Consider the following 20,217-nt stretch of genomic DNA (forward strand, 5'->3'; position numbering starts at 1 on the left):
AGAAAATCATAATAATTCCAGAATCAATCCGTTTTCTGATCTAACTTCGATTCTACGGTGTCTAGTATTCCCAGAACACATAATAATGATCAAATAACAATTCTCCCAATATCATAATTTCAAATGATAACAGAACTCAATAAAACTTACGTCCAGTAGTAGCTGTCGAGGAGAGGAATACGGTACCGTGTTCGGATTAAAATTCTGATAGACGGATTTGGAATAATCAAAATTCTACGGGATGAAGAAGCTTTGAAAATTTTCCAGAGAATGCACTCGGTTCTCGCTGAAGGTGTAAGGAATTGACAAAAGTTATATCAAATTGCATGTGACATGTGTCCGCTCAAATTTCCCTATTTGCACTTTAGTCCCTCAACTTTTCACTATTTTCACATCGGCCCCCGCTCGATCTTTTAATTCAATTTCAATCCTAATTAATTACAACAACCGTGGAATCTAATTCATCATTCCAAAATTCTAGAATTAACTAATCTCGGATTAAAATGATATAATTTCGGGCCTTACATAATATGTTATAAATAATCATTATGTGTGTTATTATTAATAAACAAGAGTTGCGTGAATCCGACAAACATACAAACAAACATGACACGAGGTTTTAAAATTAACGATGAGACAAATTTTCAAAAATTAAAATCCCTCATTTAAAATAAGATCCAAAATTTATATTAACACAAAAAAAAGTTTAATATTTCATTGTTTTCCATCAACGGTGGTTGCATTAATTATTCAAGAGGTGATTAAATCCCGAATAAATTCAAAATTTCATATTTTAATCCCAAATTTTAAACGTAACATTTTTATTGTCTGAACTACTCTTGTGGGCCATGAACCACACTCGTGGACCCATTGTTCCAATTTTAGTTCATTAAATCTTGAAATTGACCCTCACTCGAACAAGTCGAGCCATCTCCCGATCTACTCGAGCCACGCCCGATCCACCTCGAGCCAAACACGAGCCAACCCATCTAGGAACCCTACTGACCAATCCCAGCCCATAGAACCAGCCCCTAAGGCGCTCAAACACTCCTGGAAGCGAGCTATAGAATCTGTGCATGACTTCTACCCTTCACCAAGACTCCTAGCCAACTAGGACACTTCCAGTGAGCCTCTCTACCCTAGCCGCAAGCCCCCTTGGCTGCTGCTGTGAGGCCCATGGCCGAAGAGGGCGGGGGGTGATCGCCGGTGCCATCAGTTGCACGGACAATGAGCGGCTCCTGGCAGGCTTCTAGGTGGAGGGAACATGAATGAACCGATCCCACACGGGAATGAGAGGGATTCCAAGACTGTTCAATGTAATGGACTGTACAGTTGAAGAGGGCTTAAAAGATTTGATTTGTACTACTCATACCACGAAGGTGCATCTTCTTTTCGGTAGCTCATCACATAAGAACTCCAAAGTTAAGCGTGCTTGACTTGGAGCAATTGTGGGATGGGTGACCTCCTAGGAAGTTTCCTAGGGTGCGTGTGAGTGAGGACATAAGCACGCTGGAAAGACTCGTCTTGGTACAGTGAGGACAGTCGTCGAATCTGGGGCGTTACAGTTGGTATCAGAGCCGACCTCTCTTAGTACGGTGTGGTTCGGGGACGAACCAAGCGGAAGCTGGTGGGCATGTGAGGCCCGGGGCCGAAGAGGGCGGGGGGTGATCGCCGGTGCCATCAGTTGCACGGACAATGAGCGGCTCCTGGCAGGCTTCTAGGTGGAGGGAACATGAATGAACCGATCCCACACGGGAATGAGAGGGATTCCGAGACTGTTCAATGTAATGGACTGTACAGTTGAAGAGGGCTTAAAAGATTTGATTTGTACTACTCATATCACGAAGGTGCATCTTCTTTTCGGTAGCTCATCACATAAGAACTCCAAAGTTAAGCGTGCTTGGCTTGGAGCAATTGTGGGATGGGTGACCTCCTGGGAAGTTTCCTAGGGTGCGTGTGAGTGAGGACATAAGCACGCTGAAAAGACTCGTCTTGGTACAGTGAGGACAGTCGTCGAATCTGGGACGTTACAGCTGCCAAACCCACAGCTCGCGCGAGGAGTCCATGCTCCACGGGACTCCTCCACAGCAGCCCAGGCCCTAACCCAAGCCCTAGCCAAGCCGTGAGCCCCCATGCAATCCATCGGACCACAAAAGTCTTGTGCAACCAATTAAAACCCAAAGTTCCCATCCTATTGCTTCCCACAATTCCAGCTTGTTTTCTCTATTATTTTATCATGTTTTGATCATATATTGACAGCGTGTTCGTTGGGTTAATAACGTTCTTCATATAAACGTAAAAATCGTCGAAACTTTGAAAATACGTATCATATCGTAAATTAATCGAACACCACTATTTTTCATGCATTATCGATTAACACACACATATTATGATTTGTATGATGTTTAAAAGGGTTTAGAAAACGTGTCTTTGCGTTTAGAACACTCAAATATACGATCGTTGGCGAGGGTGAGACGTTGGACGACCAGACGACGAAGAACACAAGCTTTTCTTTCCTCCCAAAATCTCGAAAATATTGTTGTGTGTGTGAGGTGTATTTCGGCTGCTAGGTTTAAGAATTATGGTGTTTTGAAAGCTTAGGTAACTTATTTATAAATAAATTAACATGCTAATGAGCTTTAGTTTTGGGCTTGCAAGTTTAAGGGTAATTGAGCCTACTTAAATAATTAAATTGGATTCGATAACACTTAATTAATTAAATAATAAAATTTTATAAAATAAGTTTCCCAAAAATAATATTTTTGATCTTTAAAATTCCTTATTTGCCCAAAACTGGCTTCCCGCGAAAAATCGAGCCCGACTCGTAAAATAATTCGTTCTCCAACATTTTTAAAAAAATTAAATCATTTTTAATCATATTAGGATGCCTTGCAATTATTTAATGAAAAATACATATTCTTGTCTTGGTCGTCCCCAGTCTCCTTTCCCCTGCCTATTATCGAATATTCGGGTAAAATTCTCAAATTTCATGTAATCATGTCGTATAATCATTTAATCATGTAATCTTACATTTAATCATATAATAAATATCATGCAAGCATTTAAAATCAATTAAATAAAACAATTAAAATAATTTGCATGCATGTGGTTTACGTAGGTTGGTTTTTCGGACGTTATAAATGCTACCCGTGGTCAATGTCTTGCTTATATTATTGGAGAGGACTGGACGCCGGAAAGATGTAACTTCCACTGACATACTTGATGTGAACTACATGGAACTCCCATGACTTCGGCTTATATTATTGGGAGAGCTCATGACGACCGTCCACTAAGGGTCAACATTGATGGGTCGAACTCGACTCGTGAAGAGAAAAAAGTAAGATCATATTATTGGACCCTCATCGAACATGTGACAAAATACGTGAGTTGCAAGAGTTTGCAATTGAGCTCTATATTTTGGAAATTATGATTGACTAATATTATTCGATATCATAATTTAGCAATTAGGTCTTGCGTACTCATTAAAGAAATTTAATTTCTCGTTTTTATCAGATGGTGGTGAAAAGTCAAAATAGTGGGAGAAAATTAATAAAAACAAAAGGATATATTTTATGTCTTATAAAATATTTTAAAATAGTTAGTAACGTGTATTCTTTTTTCATTTCAGTATATTTATGATGTCATCGTGAAATCCTCTAACTGTTATACTCGATCAAAATAAGCTAACCAGATCGAATTACCTAGACTGGCTAAAGAATTTAAAAATTGTTTTAAATTTCGAGACTTGCAAGCTATATGTGATCAACAATACACCTCCAAAATAGGCTGCTGCCAATGTCCTTGAGGAATTAGCTAAGCTTGACAATTGGTGGGACCATGACTTGCAAGCTAGAAGCTATATGCTAGCTTCTATGTCAACGAATTACAGAAGCGGTTTGAGGAAACTGTAAATGTTATTGACATTTACGATCGCCGGCAAGAGTTGTACCGTGCATACAATACTTATATATACATTAGATTTTATTTTTTTGTTAATTGAATAAAAAAATTAAATATTATATTAAATTTAAAAGTTGTAGGGAATATTTTAAAAAGTATATTTTATAAAAAATTTATTCGACTCATTCACATCCAATAGTATTTTATAATACTTTTTGGATGAAAATAAATATGAAAATTTAAATTTGGATAAAATTGAGATAATTTACGTCAAGTGAATTTACTATAATATATATTGTATTAAATAAAAAAATTATCATAAGTATTTCTCTCATTTGATGTGGTCAAATGTTACTCCTTGGATCATCAACATATATATATCAACTTTCATAAAAATTTAAAACATTCACGTGATTTAATGATATTAGAATATAAGAAGTAATATTCTCGATGTGATAGATGTTTGACGGTGCGAAAAGCATGATCACTTGGGAATTGATGGCTTTTCAACTGAAAAATAATTAAATATATAATTGATTGTAGTTGCTGAAATTTTAATTTATTTTTCCTTGATTTTGAACATTGAAGGCCTTGTTTTCACCATACATTCATATACCGGTTTCCAACATATTAATCGTAACAATCATTGTCCGCGTGAAGTTGCGATTTTGTTTTTTCATGTCATTAAAATTGCGGCAAATTTCAGAAAATACCTAAATCAATGTTTCAATTAAAATTCAGTACATAGTCATAATTTTTTAGGATTCAGTACCTGACAGATCCATACTTTCAGTTTTAAATCCTCATAAAGCAAAATTTACAATTTTACCTTTTATTATTTAAATAAATATATTATTTTATCCACAAAAATTATATCTCTCTTCTCCATTTAAAATATAATTTTAAAAAAATATTGTTTGTCAATTATCATGGAATAAAAGTAAATACTTATTTTGACATACAAAGTACCTATTATGGTGTTTCAGATACTTGATTTCGCTCTTTAAATACTCCAAATATATAAGAAAATATTATATTTTCGAGCATTCACCATAAATTCAGTCATTGTTGATCTTTCCATGAAAAATGTATTAGGATGACTTATTCATGTCATTTTATTTTTTAAAAAAAAAATATGTCATCACTCATCATGAAATAAGATTAAGTATTCATTTTGACATACAAAATACCTATTTTAGAGTTCCAAATGCTTGATTTGACTCTTTGAATACTCCAAGTGTGTAAGAAAATACTGGATCTTCGAGCTATCACAATAAATTCAATAATTGTTGGTATTTTTATTGAAAATGCTTTAAGATGACTTATTTATGTCATCTAATTTTTGAAAAAATACAGTTTCTCACTCATTGTTGAATTAGGAAAAGTATTTATTTTGATCGATAAAATACTTATTTTGGAAATCCCAAATATTTGATTTGGCTATTTGAATACTTCAAATATGCAAAAAAATACTTAAGTTTCAAGTAATATTAAGTGACTTTTGATGGTGTCATTTGTGAAGTTAAAATGTGATACTTAATTTGGTACAAAGAATATCTAATTAGAGTCTATAAATACATGATTTTATCCCGTAAATACTCATATCCAATTATTTGAGGATGCCAAAATATAATTTGAAGTTAATATTAAGTGACACCGATGATGATATTCGTGAAATAAAAATGTGATACCTAAATTAATACAAATAATACATAATTCGAGTCCACAAACACTTGATTTTTACCTTTTAAATACTCAAATTCTATTGAGTATGTCAAAATATATAGTTTGAAAATAATATTGAATGTTCTTTGATGATGAGATTTGTGAATAAAAAACGTGTTACCTAAATTGGTACAAATAATACATAATTTGATTTGGCATATACTAGATTTTACCCTTTTAAGACTCAATTTTGATTATTTTGGGATACAACAAAAATATATTTTCAAGTAATATTGAGTGATTTTTGATGTGTCATTTGTGAAGTTAAAATTCGGTACCTAAATTAGTACAAAAAATATCTAATTCGAGTCTACCAATACTTAATTTTACTCCCTAAATGAGAAGTACTTTAATTTGAGTTTGTAAATACTTGATTTCGTAAATAAGATACTCACAATATGTATTAAAATACTGGATATTCGAATAAGCAGCGTAAGTTCACCAAGTGTTGGTATTTTTATGGAAGATACATTTTGATGACAAATTCATCTCATTTAATATTTAAAAAAAAAAAAAAATTTCTCAACTAAGCATGAAAATTTTAAAGTACTTAGTTTTACTTGAGAAGTATCTAATTTGAGTTTGCAAATACTTGATTTCGTAAATGAGATACTCACAAAATGTATTAAAATACCAGATATTCGTATAGACAACGTAAGTTCACCAAATATTGATATTTCTATGGAATAAGCATTTGGATGACATATTCATCTCATTTAATATTTTTTCTGTAAAAGAAAAAACAAATTTCTAACTAAACATAGAAATTTTAAAGTACTTATTTTTATTTGAGAAGTACAAAATTTGAGATTGCAAATATTTGATTTGGTACATAAGATACTCGTAATATGTAATTGAATACTGGATATTCGAATATGTAACGTAAGCTCACCAAGTGTTTGTCTTTCCTTGGAAAATGCATTTGGATGACATATTCATCTCATTTAATATTTTTTTTGTAAAAACAAAAAAGAAAAAAAAAACAAACAAATTCCCAACTAAGTATTGACATTTTAAAATACTTAGTTTTATTTGAGAAGTATTTAATTTGAGTTTGCAAATACTTGATATCTTGAATGAGATACTCAAAATATGTATTAAAATACTGGATATTCGAATAGGCAACGTAAGTTCATCAAGTGTTGATCTTTTCATGGAAGATGCATTGATACGAAGAGTATCTAAATTGGTGAAGTTAATATTGAGTGGTCTTTGATGATAACATTCGTGAAGTAAAAATGTGATACCTAAATTAATACAAAGAATACCTAATACGAGTCCACAAATACTTGATTTTACCATTTAAGTACTCAAATTCGATTATTTGATTATATCAAAATATATTATTTGAAGTCAATATTGAGTGGCCTTTGATGATGAGATCCATGAAATAAAAATGTGATGCTTAAATTGTTACAAGTATTACATAATTAGATTCAACTTATAATTGATTTTACCCTTTAAAAACTCAAATTTGCTAATAAGTATAATGAAATAATATTGATACATATAATGAATGATTACCAATAAATATTATGAAAGAATATTGATGAGGATGATATCAAATAAAGTATTGCCTTGTCATTTAATGAATACCAACAAGTATTGTGAATGAATATTAATGATATTATAAATTAATACTCATAAATATAAAGAAAAAAATACTAATAAGTATAATGAATAATTACCAATAAGTATTATGTCAAATAAGTATAATTGTCAAATAAGTCATTCAATGAATATCAAAAAGTATTGTCAATTAATATTGATGAGTATTTTATAAATCATTAATCCATGAATCGATATATATGCTTAAAGTGCAAACTTCAAGCTCATTTACGAACTATGTTCCTAATGTATCTCCCAATTAATCCATGATGAATAATGAACTTTGTTTATTTATTTAAATGACATGAATAAGTATCCTAATGAATTTTTCATGGAAATATTGTCTATTCGAATATCCAGTATTTTAATACACATTGTGAGTATCTCATTTACGAAATCAAGTATTTGAAAACTCAGATTAGGTACTTCTCAAGCAAAACAAAGTACTTTAAAATTTTCATGCATATTTGAGAATTTTTTTACCAAAAAATATTAAATAAGATGAATATGTAATTCATATGCATCTTTCTTGGAAAGACAAATACTTGGTAAACTTACGTTGTATATTCGAATATCCAATAGTCTATTACATATTATGAGTATCTCGTGTACCAAATCAAGTATTTGCAATATGAAATTAGGTACTTCTCAAGTAAAATCAAGTACTTTTAATATTCATCCTTATTTGAGAATCTGTTTTTTCTTTTACAAAAAAATATTAAATGAGATGAATATTTCATCCAAATGCATCTTCAATAGAAAGACCAACATTTGGTGAACTTATGTTACATATTCGAATATCCAGTATTCTATTGTATATTATGAGTATATCATGTACCAAATAAAGTCTTTGTAATATGAATAATTCTCAAGTAAAACTAAGTACTTTAAAATTTTTATGCTTATTTGGGAATTTTTTTTTACAAAAAAATATTAAATTAGATAAATTTTTCATCCAAACGAATCTCCCATGAAAAGTCAACATTTGGTGAACTTACATTCGAATATCCAGTATTCTATTACATATTATGAGTATATCTGGTACCAAATCGAGTATTTGCAAACTCAAATTAGGTACTTCTCATCCAAATGCATATTCTATGGAAATACCAACACTTGGAGAATTTAAGTTGTCTATTCGAATATCCAATATTTAATACATATTGTGAGGATCTCATTTACGAAATCAAGTATTTTCCAACTCCAATTAGGTACTTCTCAAGTAAAATTAAGTACTTTAAAATTTTCATGCTTATTTGAGAAAATTTTTTTTTACAAAAAATATATTAAATGAGATGAATATGTCATCCAAATGCATCTTCCATGAAAAGCCAACATTTGGTTAACTTACGTTGGCATATTTGAATATCTCTTTTCTATTACATATTATGAGTATCTCCTATATCAAATCAAGTATTTACAAACTCAAATTATGTACTTCTCATCCAAATGCATATTCCACGGAAATATCAACACTTGGACTCTTGGAGAACTTATGTTGCCTATTCGAATATCCAATATTGTAATACATATTGTGGGTATCTCATTTACGAAATCAAGTATATGTCAACTCAAATTAGGTACTTCTCAAGTAAAACTAAGTACTTTAAAATTTTCATTCTTATTTGAGAATTTGTTTATTTTTTTTACAAAAAAAATATTGAATGAGATGAATGTGTCATCCAAATGCATTTTCCATTGAAATACCAATACTTGGTGAATTTACGTTGTCTATTCGAATATCCAGTATTTTAATACATATTGTGAGTATCTCATTTACGAAATCAAGTATTAGCAAACTCAAAATAGGTATTTCTCAAGTAAAACTAAGTACTTTTAAATTTACATGATTAGTTTGTAATTTGATTTTTTTACAAAAAAATGTTAAATGAGATGAATATGTCATCCAAATACACACTTAATGAAAAGATAAACAATGACTGAATTTATAGGGATCGTTCTAAGATCCAGTATTTTCTTACACATTTGGAGTATTTAAAGAGCCAAATAAAATATTTGAAACTTCAAAATAGATATTTTATATGTCAAAATAAGTACTTAATCTTATTTCATGATGAGTGATGAACTATATTTTTAAAAAAATAAAATGACATGAATAAGTCATATAATGCATTTTTAATGAAAAACCAACAATGATTGAATTTATGGTGATTGTTCAAAAATATAGTATTTTTGTACACATTTGGAGTATTCAAATAATAAAATCAAGTATTTGAAACACCATAACAGGTATTAATACTTTGGTAGATGGAAAACACACAATTAATTTGGTGAATAAAATTATATCTTTATATAAATAATAAAAGGGCAAAAATGTAAATTTATTTTTGTAAGTAGCTAAAACTAAGTTTGTATTGTTGTCAGGTATTAATTTGTAAAAAAAATCTTCTAGGTACTGAATTTTAAATCAAAGATAGACAGATGTATTTTTTTCAAATTTGCCCTTAAAATTGAATCATAATCCTGTATATTTTAATTTTTGATAATTTTAATATTTTTTTATTGAAGATATTGATGTAACACTACACGGTCAACATCACGTTGGAAAATGACAAAAAATGACAAAAATAAAATAAAATAACTGACTAAGATCGAAATTTAACATGAAGAACAAAATTGCGAAGAAGTAAATATGCAAGACTCAATTACAATTTTCCCTGGATGGATGCACTTGAAAGTGTCGATGCGACAAGCATACGATATGAAATATGATCGAACACAACCTTCTCACCATGTGTTGTCACAGAGACGAATAATGCACAAAATTATTCACAATACATAGCTATTATCGCTCAGAAAATGGAATCATATCCAACTTTCTCATTGATCTAACTAGGAATTTCATATTTATATTTACATTTATAAATTATAATATCATAATATAGCAAGCCACTTCACATTTTCTACAGCACTTTGACCCTTTTTCTGGGAAAAAAAAATGCATTCAGCTGTAACCATTTATGGTTATCGAGAGCTCGAGCAGAACTTCGAATAACATCGATATTTATTGCGAGATCATGGCCAAAGTACAAATGAAGATGCAAATCCCTCAGGAATTGCATATAGTTTTCCAAATATTCTTCCATCTTGTATACAAAGTATTCATCTATTTAAATTCCTTTTGTCATTCCTCAATAAGCACTAAATAGACATCTGAACCCGAAAATTCTTTTATCATCCTAAACTTACGAGTTTGTTTAGCCAAAGTTAGTCCCCGCCGTTGTGAGTTTTGTACTCAAGTAGTTTCCCAATTCGGAATATTAGCAGAGGCTTCATTGACCATCTTTACCAGCGTGACCTGCAAATATAAAAGATGAATTAGATTAAAACAAAGAGAAATCACGAAAATAACTGTTTTCCTATGTTACATGTTAAAATGAAAATCGAACCATATATGAACTCATAAATTTCTAGCATAAAAGCCAGAAATGAACAAAATGCGAATTCTTCAAAGCCTCAAAAGAGTCACTTCATGAGAACTAATGCTTGATATGAAATATTTTGTATATGAATACATATAAAACAATATTTCCAAGTTCCAACAGTCCTTCAAGATTGGTAGTTTGTATCAAAGTTTGGTTTTATACATCTTCCACTATGCCATATCCTAGCACCCATGAGATACGGATGCCGGTTGGTTTGTAGTCATCTACACTTGGATAGATGTCGGTCCGGATAAGTCCATGCTTATGTTTTTGGACGCACATCATTTCAGAACGACTCGATGCTGTTAACTTTGAGAACAGTATCATATTTAAGAGGAGTTCACTCTTTCACCAATTAATTTTTGAGATTAGAAAGGAAAGAAAGTCTGCCATATTTTCGTAAGCAGCTGGATCAATCCAGCAGCAGCAGAATCCATCTACTAATCATGTTTTTATGCAGCTAGTCATTTTGTAATAACTGTACATCAGCATTCCACACACTCATTCCTTGCATCGTTTTGAGATGTATCTATATAAACGGTTGAACTAGCAGTTTGCATAAGCTAAGTTGCAGTTCCACAACACAAATTTTATTAGGGTCAATGTCTTGATTTTCTTATCCTAAGATTCAATAACGATAAGTAAATCGAGATTCCGCAGTTTCATTACAAAACCCCGGCATCAGATCCATAGGTAGTCGTATGCTTTGGTCTTTGGATCCCATGGTCACCATCAACCTGTTACGGATTCCAACATTTTGCGGGCCCTGATATTATGGACCTAGGCCCAAGAGTCCCAAGGCCTTGGAAGAATCTAGAAGAAAGAGAGGTTGCTACATACATTCTGTTATTTTCTCAAGAGTTTTGTAACCAGCATTGGTAGGGGAGAGCAAGAGATCTTGTACAGAGTTAATACTCCAGGTTTTACATTTTATAATATATATAAACTTAAGTTTCAGCATTCAAAATTATATTTGATCTTGATCTCTTTTGTCGATAAGTTGGGGTTGTAGCACAACAATCTAGGGTTCAGCTATTGGGAGTGTCATGGAGTGTAAGACGAGCCAAGCTATCATGAGTTACTCGGCTCAAGTCAAACTCGAAAGATTACATACCCATTTCAAAGATCGTGAGATAACTCAGGATCTTTTCATTATTGTTATTAGATACTAATTTATTGAAAGTGTGATGTGCCATATATTTTATACTGTTTAAATACTATACTATTATACTTAAAAAAATTAAACAAAATCATTTTCACATCTAAAGTTTCTTTTAGCATTAAAAGAATAAGCCAACTCTTTCTCCATATTCTATTGTAGGGTGATTTATTTGTACTCAGATTTAGAATCAGATCATTTATAGAACAAAATTAACAAGCGACTCAAACTCGATTCAAAAATTCATGAGCACAAATATGAGCTTCTAACCTGTGGAAGCTCGATTTGTCAACACTTACGCAGAAAGAGGTAGCAGAACATAGATAATGCAGATATATGATATGGCATGACAGTTGTTCTTACTTACCACACTTTCAGGAACACCTAGAGGCGGCATCGATAGGTTTCGAGGTGGAGGGCCATCACCGAATGATCTCTTGTCAAACCGCCACTCTCCAATTTTGCCATAAGTTAGTTTACCCTGAGACACCAACAACATTATGCATACATATTTGTGACAGAGAAGTTCAAAACCCAAAGGATACTTTTTTCCAAACAATCTCAACAGCCTCATAGGGACTCGATAATGGGACAACTGTTACAAACATTTCAGAACTTACTAATATCTATTTACAAGATGAATGGTAAGATACAAATGATTTTTTACCTTCAAGTCATAGTCACAGCCATAGGTGTAATGAAGAATAAATTTATTTCGAGTTTCCAAGTCCCACGGAGGCTGAAATATTAACATGCAATATACTTACAGCTGAAGACAATATAACAAAGAAATCATCAGCTTAGCTTGTTAAGTACAGTTTGGAAATAATACCTGCAACATAAAGTCTTTCCGGAGAATATGCCGCACGCCATGAAGAGCAGAGGCCACAGCATATCCATACCTTTGTTGACATTGAACAAGAACATTAGAAACAATAACAAAGTTAAGTCAGTAAAGCTGCAAACTCAATACCAAAGCCATAAATGGAATGCCTCTTAGATTGGCTTACATTTCAAGCACCCATCCGAATTCTTTATCTGTCTCTGGATCATTTTTCATTTTCAAAGAGACGTTCATCCATGTAGGAGCGATTTTTTCCAGCAAATCCTGGTGTTATAGGAAAGAAACGAATGACACGGGCATAATAAAAATCATGAGGCAACATTATATCAATTAGATGCGATCATATTTATCTCATCAAGTTCAGGAAAACCAATAGATTCACCTTTTTAATTATAACTGGAGAATTTCCAATTGGATCAACGTTTTCCACCGGACCCATCTCCTCTGGGAAATATTTTCTAATGAGTTTTGTATTTTTGACAGGTTCAATGTAGAAAAACGGGAATGCAGCTGGAAATCCTTCACCTCCCAAGTTGGGGAGTGGCTTTAAGAATATGTGATCAGGTTCTGCCATCAATACATAACTGCAGCAGCGGGAAGACAGAAATAAATCTATTTCATGCTCTCACTACGCTAAATTTCCAGTTATTTCATACTTAAGAAAGCAAACTCACTCTTCTTCAATTGTTGCCTTCTCTAGCCATTGTACAAAAGCCCATGGTCTATTCAAGACAATATAACCCTAGATACAGAATCTCAAATCATTTAAAGGAACCAAGACTGCGCATGGTGTGTTAGAGTACTTATGCCGTACACTAAACAATGAAACTTCAGATATTTACATGGACCCATGCATCCATTTGATGTCCTTCAACTATATGTACAATTATACACGACCGGAATTAGATATCAAAATAAAAAAAGGAATAATGACAGTGTAAAACATAGCAGGAAGTTGTCAATGACAAAAGGATAAACTTCTCACCCTATCCAAGCCTGGAGGAAGAGGATCAACCACAAATGAAGGGATCTCATCCATCAGGTTGTCAGGTGTTCCTGAGTGAAGAATTCGAGTGAACTTTCCCATCTCTGATCCTGGTAAATCCTTATTCTTCTTATACCAATAGTACATAACACGACTCTGCCATTTGGTGTATGGTGAATCAGTTGCTGTGAGGGCTATATGAAAAAGTGCCCGTTCCCTCTTGGGTTTTTTGGCATTTTCCGGCATCTCAATCACCGGATCAATAAGAAGTCGACTATGGTGCTCAGCGAAATTCAAATTTTGAGGATAAATGTTCTGGTAACGTATAATCATTGTAACAAAGTTATATGTGAGAAGGAAAGCACCAAGAAACAAGAACACCAGGAACACACGTCCTTCTCGCCCCATAATTTGCCTCCCAGGCAACATAAAAATATGATCTAGTGAAACCGTAAACCAACTATTTATTATCACTTATCAGTGAAATATCTTGTAAGAAATAAATACAAGCGTTCAACCAAAATTCCTACACAGAACAGGGTCTCATTCTGTTTTCTAACACGTTCAATGGAATGTTGATTCGCACGGGATTGATACACGAAGAAGCTACCTGCAAATGCAAGATGACTGAGTAAGATTGGCACGGAAGATGCTTTACGCAGGAGAATATAAAGAACTCACAACTTATGGAGTCACAAACAGACATAAGATTGACACCATTTGATAAACCAAATTTCAATAAAATAAACAAAATTCAACTGGAATTCAATTGTCTACGCATATTTATCACCATTTTCGTACTTTGGAGAACAAAGTCAATGAATTTTGATGGGACCACTGATTAAAATTCCAATAATAAAATCAGGCTATGACTAGTGCTGTAATGTGAAAGTAATGGATAAATAAATGACAGCCAGACTAGGAGAAAGGCATGCAAATTATTTATTCTTTCACAGAACAACAATAATTTACAATCCAAATTTCAAATAATCCACAAATTAATAAAACCCACATCCAAATTCCAATTAACCAGTCCAAAACACAGGCAAAAACCATCGCACAAATTTTCACAAAGATGACAGAACATAACCGTAAACAAGATTTTCAGACAAAATACAAAAAAAAAAAAAAAAAAAAAAAAAAAAAAGACAGAAAATAACAGTAAAAAAAAAGCCACATAATCTCGTATTGTACAATCTCAGAAAGTCAACGTTTCCCACGTACAAACCATTTCAAACAAGAAAATTCTAGAAAGAAAGCCATAACAGAAAATCATTTCGATGAACCCAATAATTTATATCAAAGAATGAAAGACTCGCCATCACTCCAAATTTACGCAAATAGAAGATGATAAGAATGGATTCAATTCCGGGCCAATCAAGAAAAGGGGAAACCTTTCTTCAACAAAGGAAAAAGGTATCCCATACAGATAAGCAAAAGCAAGAAAGTAAATGAGTAACAAATAAACTATTAGTGATTATTACTGTAATGTGAAGTTGGATCAAGAAGGGATTTCAAAATTCAAGGGTGACAAGAAAAACATTTAGCACGAAGCGACACCCAGAGATTTGAGTTGTGGTGTCATCGGAATGAACCCAAAAAAACCTACGAAACTGTGCTGGATACTGATGTGCGTGTCCGCACGAAAGCGACCTGAAGAGATTCGGGGCAATTTTGTAATTAGAGCAATGATATTTAATTTTAATAATTAATGTATTTTAATTTTTATTCCAAAATATGGTGATCCGATTCAACAAATTAAAAAAAATAAAAAATTGTTGGACATTTGATTCATTTATAGTAAGTTAAGATTAAGATTGAGAGAATGATAGAGATAAGCAATTTTCGAAGAATATTAAGATTTTTATTAAATACTTGTGTCATATTACGTGTGTTGTAGACGAATGTTACATATTTATCGAAAGAAGAAAAATAATTTTCGAGAAATATTATGCTTTTTATTAAATACTTGTGTCATGTTGCGTGTGTTGTAGATGAATGTTATATATTTGTCGAAAGAAGAAAAATAATTTTCGAGGAATATTATGATTTTTATTAAATACTTGTGTCATGTTGCATGTGTTATAGACGAATGATATATATTTGTTGAGAGAAGAAAAAAAGTTGGGACGGAGCTACAAAAATTAGCGAGAGAGTTGAAAACAAATGTTTTAAAATTTTATTATAAAAAGAATATTCCAAAAATTACAAAAAAAAAAATTTTATTTTTAAACTAAAACTTATATGAAAATATTTGTAAATAATATCTATATCTATATATAGATATAAAAGTAGAGTTTTTGCCAAAAATAGTAATTTCCTGCCAAAATGTTATTTCTAAAAAAAAAGATATATTATGAATATTGAAATATGTGTACTACAATAAATGATAACTTCAATTATTGCTTGCATTGATTATATCAATTCGTTTAGTTCAAATTTGAATTTAATTTATTTTTATATTAATTCAAATATAATTTTTGCATTATATGTTATTTATTTAAATTGAAACTAATCTCTATTGAAAACATAAACTACATTAAAATTTTTGCATTGATTATGTCAATCAATTAAACTTGTGATATGATTTTGTGTTACTATGATCTATTAAATTTTTATTACAAACTGTATAAATAAATTTTAAATACAAATGATTGCAATATTCAATATCACTAATGAGGTAAATCATTCAAAAATACATTTTGCTATTTTAAGTAATTTTATGCCCAAATTACTTTTAAAAAAAAGAAATACAATATTTAATTAGTTTATTTAATTTTTCTTAAAATAAAATTGGTTGAGTATTAAAAGTTATCACTATAACAACGTTTTCCAATTGACATTAAATTACCAAAAGAAAGATATATCATGAATATTGAAATGTGTACTACAATAAATGATAACTTCAATTATTGCTTGCATTGATTATATCAATTCGTTTAGTTCAAATTTGAATTTAATTTATTTTTATATTAATTCCTCATATATCCATATTTGATCTCCCTCTTATACTTCAGTAAATTGGAAACCTCCACTTACATTTGCATTTAAAGTGTTTGATGATTTGTCAAAATGCCAATGAAGCATGTATATCTCATATTTTTTAATGGCTTATCGTGAATTATCTCTCCCAGTATTCTATCAATATAAGCTTCTTTTATAACACCCACTGCTTGCACATCAACAAAGCGGCTTCCTCGGTGTGTATATTCAGAACTTGGCCTATAGCTTATGCAACTTATTTAATCTTCCATGGGTTTACAAGAAATGCACCAGCACTAAAGGATTAGAAAAACTTTAAAAGCACGGATGAACCTTTCTGAAGCAATACATATGGGGAACACAGCCACAAAAATTACTCTTCCTTGATCAAAATTATTAGTTAGCACTGTATGAAATAGCTCTGATTGAGATGGTAGAGTCTGGTGGATTTCAGAAGACGGAAATGGGGTATGTATAAATCATCCAACTTTCATTCTCTTGGTTATCTTACATCCTGCCTGATAGATGCTCTTCTTCCACGTTGTTATGTTGCATTATTCTTTGAGCATTCATAGTTTTGATGATCAACACTTCATTAATTCTCATTTGTTTCTCATTTATCTGCAGAAAACATAGTTGGAGAAATCGAAGATTTGAGAACCTCAAAGGTCAATGCAAGAAAGTATTTTAAAGACCAATGGAGATGAAAAATCCTGATGGTAGTGACGCTGGCCAATCCAAAAAAAAATTACCGACCTTGGATGAATATCTTTGCAACAGGCTAATATATATGTATGGAGTGTCATACACATTGAGATGAAATAAAACACACAAATTAGGGATAATAGTTATATTTTTTTGCACTTGTTTTTCATGGTTTGACAAATGTCCTTTTGATTGGTAGACTTAGAAAAGTGGCTTGAAAGCCAAATATTGTTCTTGGAAGCATGTTGTTAGCATTATACCGGCTGCTTGGCATTTGTTTAGATGTATTTTTGTTTTCGGCATGTCACATTAATAGGGGAAAATCTGTCCAATTTTTTTTTTTTTTGGTTGTAAAAAAGGTCAAATATCTTTTTTTATATGACACATAATTATTGAAAGAAACGTAACACTGGTATGAAACAAACCACATAATTCCATCGTCCACCATCAACCATCTAAAATTAATGACGATATTTATTGGTATTTCACAGCTAACCTGGCTACTAAAACGAGATAAATCCACCAATATCTTTCCTTAAAACCAACAATACTGAAAACTCTATGATCAACAATTATTTTTAATCCACAAGTGCTTCACCATTATTTAAAGTAAGTTTTGAAGAAAATAGTTTACAAACATGTTCCCCACGTCCTTATAAACTTTCTTCATACACAAGTGTTGTACAGCCTACTTCAATGACTCTTCTACCTTCAACCTTCTCTTCGCAGTCTTTTCCCTTAACAATCGTCGATTTTTGGTTTGAGAAAGATGTTTCAGAAATTTTGGATGTTCCATCAGAAATTGTTGAAGAAACAACAAGATCAAGTCTATGTTGACCATTGGGGGACCTCTGAAGCATCGTTTGGAATGACTGTTGGTCATATCTTCTTTCATCATTCATGACTTTAGTAGAGGAGCTCCTCTTGAGGTATTGGTTCATCGACCTTCTAGCCATGGATCTTCCATCATACCTCACATTCATCCCCTTATAATACACATTCCCTCTACTGTAGTGATGATATTTTAATGAAAAGTCTCTCTTATTTTGTCATTAACCTCAAATATCATCTTAATAGGTACTCAACATTTCTTTATAATAACTCTTGACTTGACGGATCTGTTTTCAACTACACTCCTCCTCTCATTGATTAGAAATCGCAAGTTAGTATTATTCACATTCACGTTGGCTACCTGGGGAAAATGGTCTACATCCACTATCATTGTTTCTTTTTTCTCGAGAAATTTCACGATTCACTCACTGATTCTCTCTTGTAGGACATTTTTAAAAGTCCAACAAACATTAGTATTATAGTTGAAGGAATTATGATGCTTACAGTAGTTCTTTTCTTTTATCACTTCTCTGGTTGGTAACTTATGATATGGGGGAAGTTATAAATTTTTCTTTCACCAAATGATCAAAAATCTCTTTTGTCTTTGACGCATCAAAATTATAAGGTGTTTGAACTAGAGAAGCGTCCTTTCTTAGAAAATTCTTCAATCTTGCGCTTTAATAACGGGACAATACGTGATCCAAAATTTTCCACTTTTGCTAAGGAGATTTCCTCAACTTCCTTGAAGTAAGAACCAACCGTGGATTTTCTTTCATGATTTTCCTCACGCAATAATTCTTCATACTCTGATACTTTGGCGGCAAGCTCAACGGAACTCCATCCTTTGGAATTTCTTTCTAAGCTCAAAATCAAGTCCTCGCTGCGTCATCTTTACATATTCTGATTCAGGAAGGAACACTTTGCACCTTCTTCTCACTCTCTTGAATTTACATATGAAATCATTAGCAGATTCTCTTGGTTTTTGGACCACCCTCGATAATTCCGCTATACTAATATCAGGCACTGTTCTCAAAAATTGTGTATTGAATTGGCATTACAAGTCATCCCAAGCCATAATACAATTTCGAGACAGTGTTGCATACCAAGTGAAAGCAGCGCTAGTTGATGAATTCAGGGACGACCGTAGCTTGTAGTTAGAAAATTATCCAAATTTGTTAATTCACCGTATTGTATCATAAACATTGCTACATGTTTCACGCTAGACTGACAATCTTCCCCCGGTTATAAAGTGAAGTCTGGAATGCGGTATCCTCATGGATAAGGTGAAACGTCCTGCCCCTTTTTATTGCTTTAAAAGTACTAGAAATTTTTTTTTCCTATATTTCGTTCATCCCATGAAAATATTTTTATAAAATATTTTACCCTTTAAAATGAAACACCAACCAACTAGCATTTTTAGAAATCAATGAAATAGTCATAAGAATGAAATCGTCAATTTGTTTTACCAAACCTAAAAAGCAATAATTTGAAAAGTAAAGCCCATACTAAACCTCTCAAAAATCTCTCAAAAACATAAGTAAATAGTCTAAAAAAAACTTTAACTTAACATCATAAAACGTAATGCGGAAAATAGTAGCGCTGGTCCTCGGGTTGTGTGCGCCATCAGTCCAGTAAAATCACCCGTCGAGACCTCCCTCATACCCACCTGCATCCATCACGCCTAGTAAGTCTAAAGACTCAACACACCATAATCTTGATAGCAAATAATACATATAAAATCACATGCAACAGTGAAAAATACTTTTACGTAAAATACATTTCATGACATGCAAACATAATCTTTAAACTTTTTCCTTTATCCTTAACATGACATAAAAACATTTTAACATGAACATAAACCTTTTCCTTTTTCCTTTGTTGAATTCAGATCGTTAATTGTGACTTTCCTCACATGACATGATCGATGGATCCATCTAAATATAACCACAGTACTGGGCGGCGGGGACATCAGCGACGCTCTCACCGGTCAACTGAGCCTTGGCCTAACATGATCGAATAGAAATACGATCGT

The 20,217-nt window shown here is 32.1% G+C and overlaps 1 protein-coding gene and 1 long non-coding RNA gene across 2 annotated transcripts; one reads left to right on the forward strand and one right to left on the reverse strand.

Moving 5' to 3' along the window:
• Positions 1 to 10,222: 10,222 nt before the first annotated feature.
• LOC140957774 (hydroxyproline O-arabinosyltransferase 3-like) lies at positions 10,223 to 15,286 on the reverse strand. Its single transcript, XM_073415155.1, has 9 exons — positions 15,152 to 15,286; positions 13,668 to 14,277; positions 13,357 to 13,424; positions 13,065 to 13,266; positions 12,849 to 12,946; positions 12,671 to 12,740; positions 12,506 to 12,577; positions 12,206 to 12,319; positions 10,223 to 10,552 (listed from the first exon to the last, which is right to left on the reverse strand). The coding sequence occupies exons 2-9, from the start codon at positions 14,094 to 14,096 to the stop codon at positions 10,490 to 10,492; spliced, it is 1,116 nt and encodes a 371-aa protein (XP_073271256.1). The 5' UTR covers positions 14,097 to 14,277; positions 15,152 to 15,286; the 3' UTR covers positions 10,223 to 10,489.
• LOC140957775 (uncharacterized) lies at positions 14,156 to 15,257 on the forward strand. Its single transcript, XR_012171688.1, has 2 exons — positions 14,156 to 14,298; positions 15,012 to 15,257. It is a non-coding gene; the product is annotated as an uncharacterized lncRNA (long non-coding RNA).
• Positions 15,287 to 20,217: the final 4,931 nt, after the last annotated feature.

Source organism: Primulina huaijiensis, chromosome 14, assembly GCF_012295235.1.
Source record: "Primulina huaijiensis isolate GDHJ02 chromosome 14, ASM1229523v2, whole genome shotgun sequence".
NCBI lineage: Eukaryota > Viridiplantae > Streptophyta > Magnoliopsida > Lamiales > Gesneriaceae > Primulina > Primulina huaijiensis.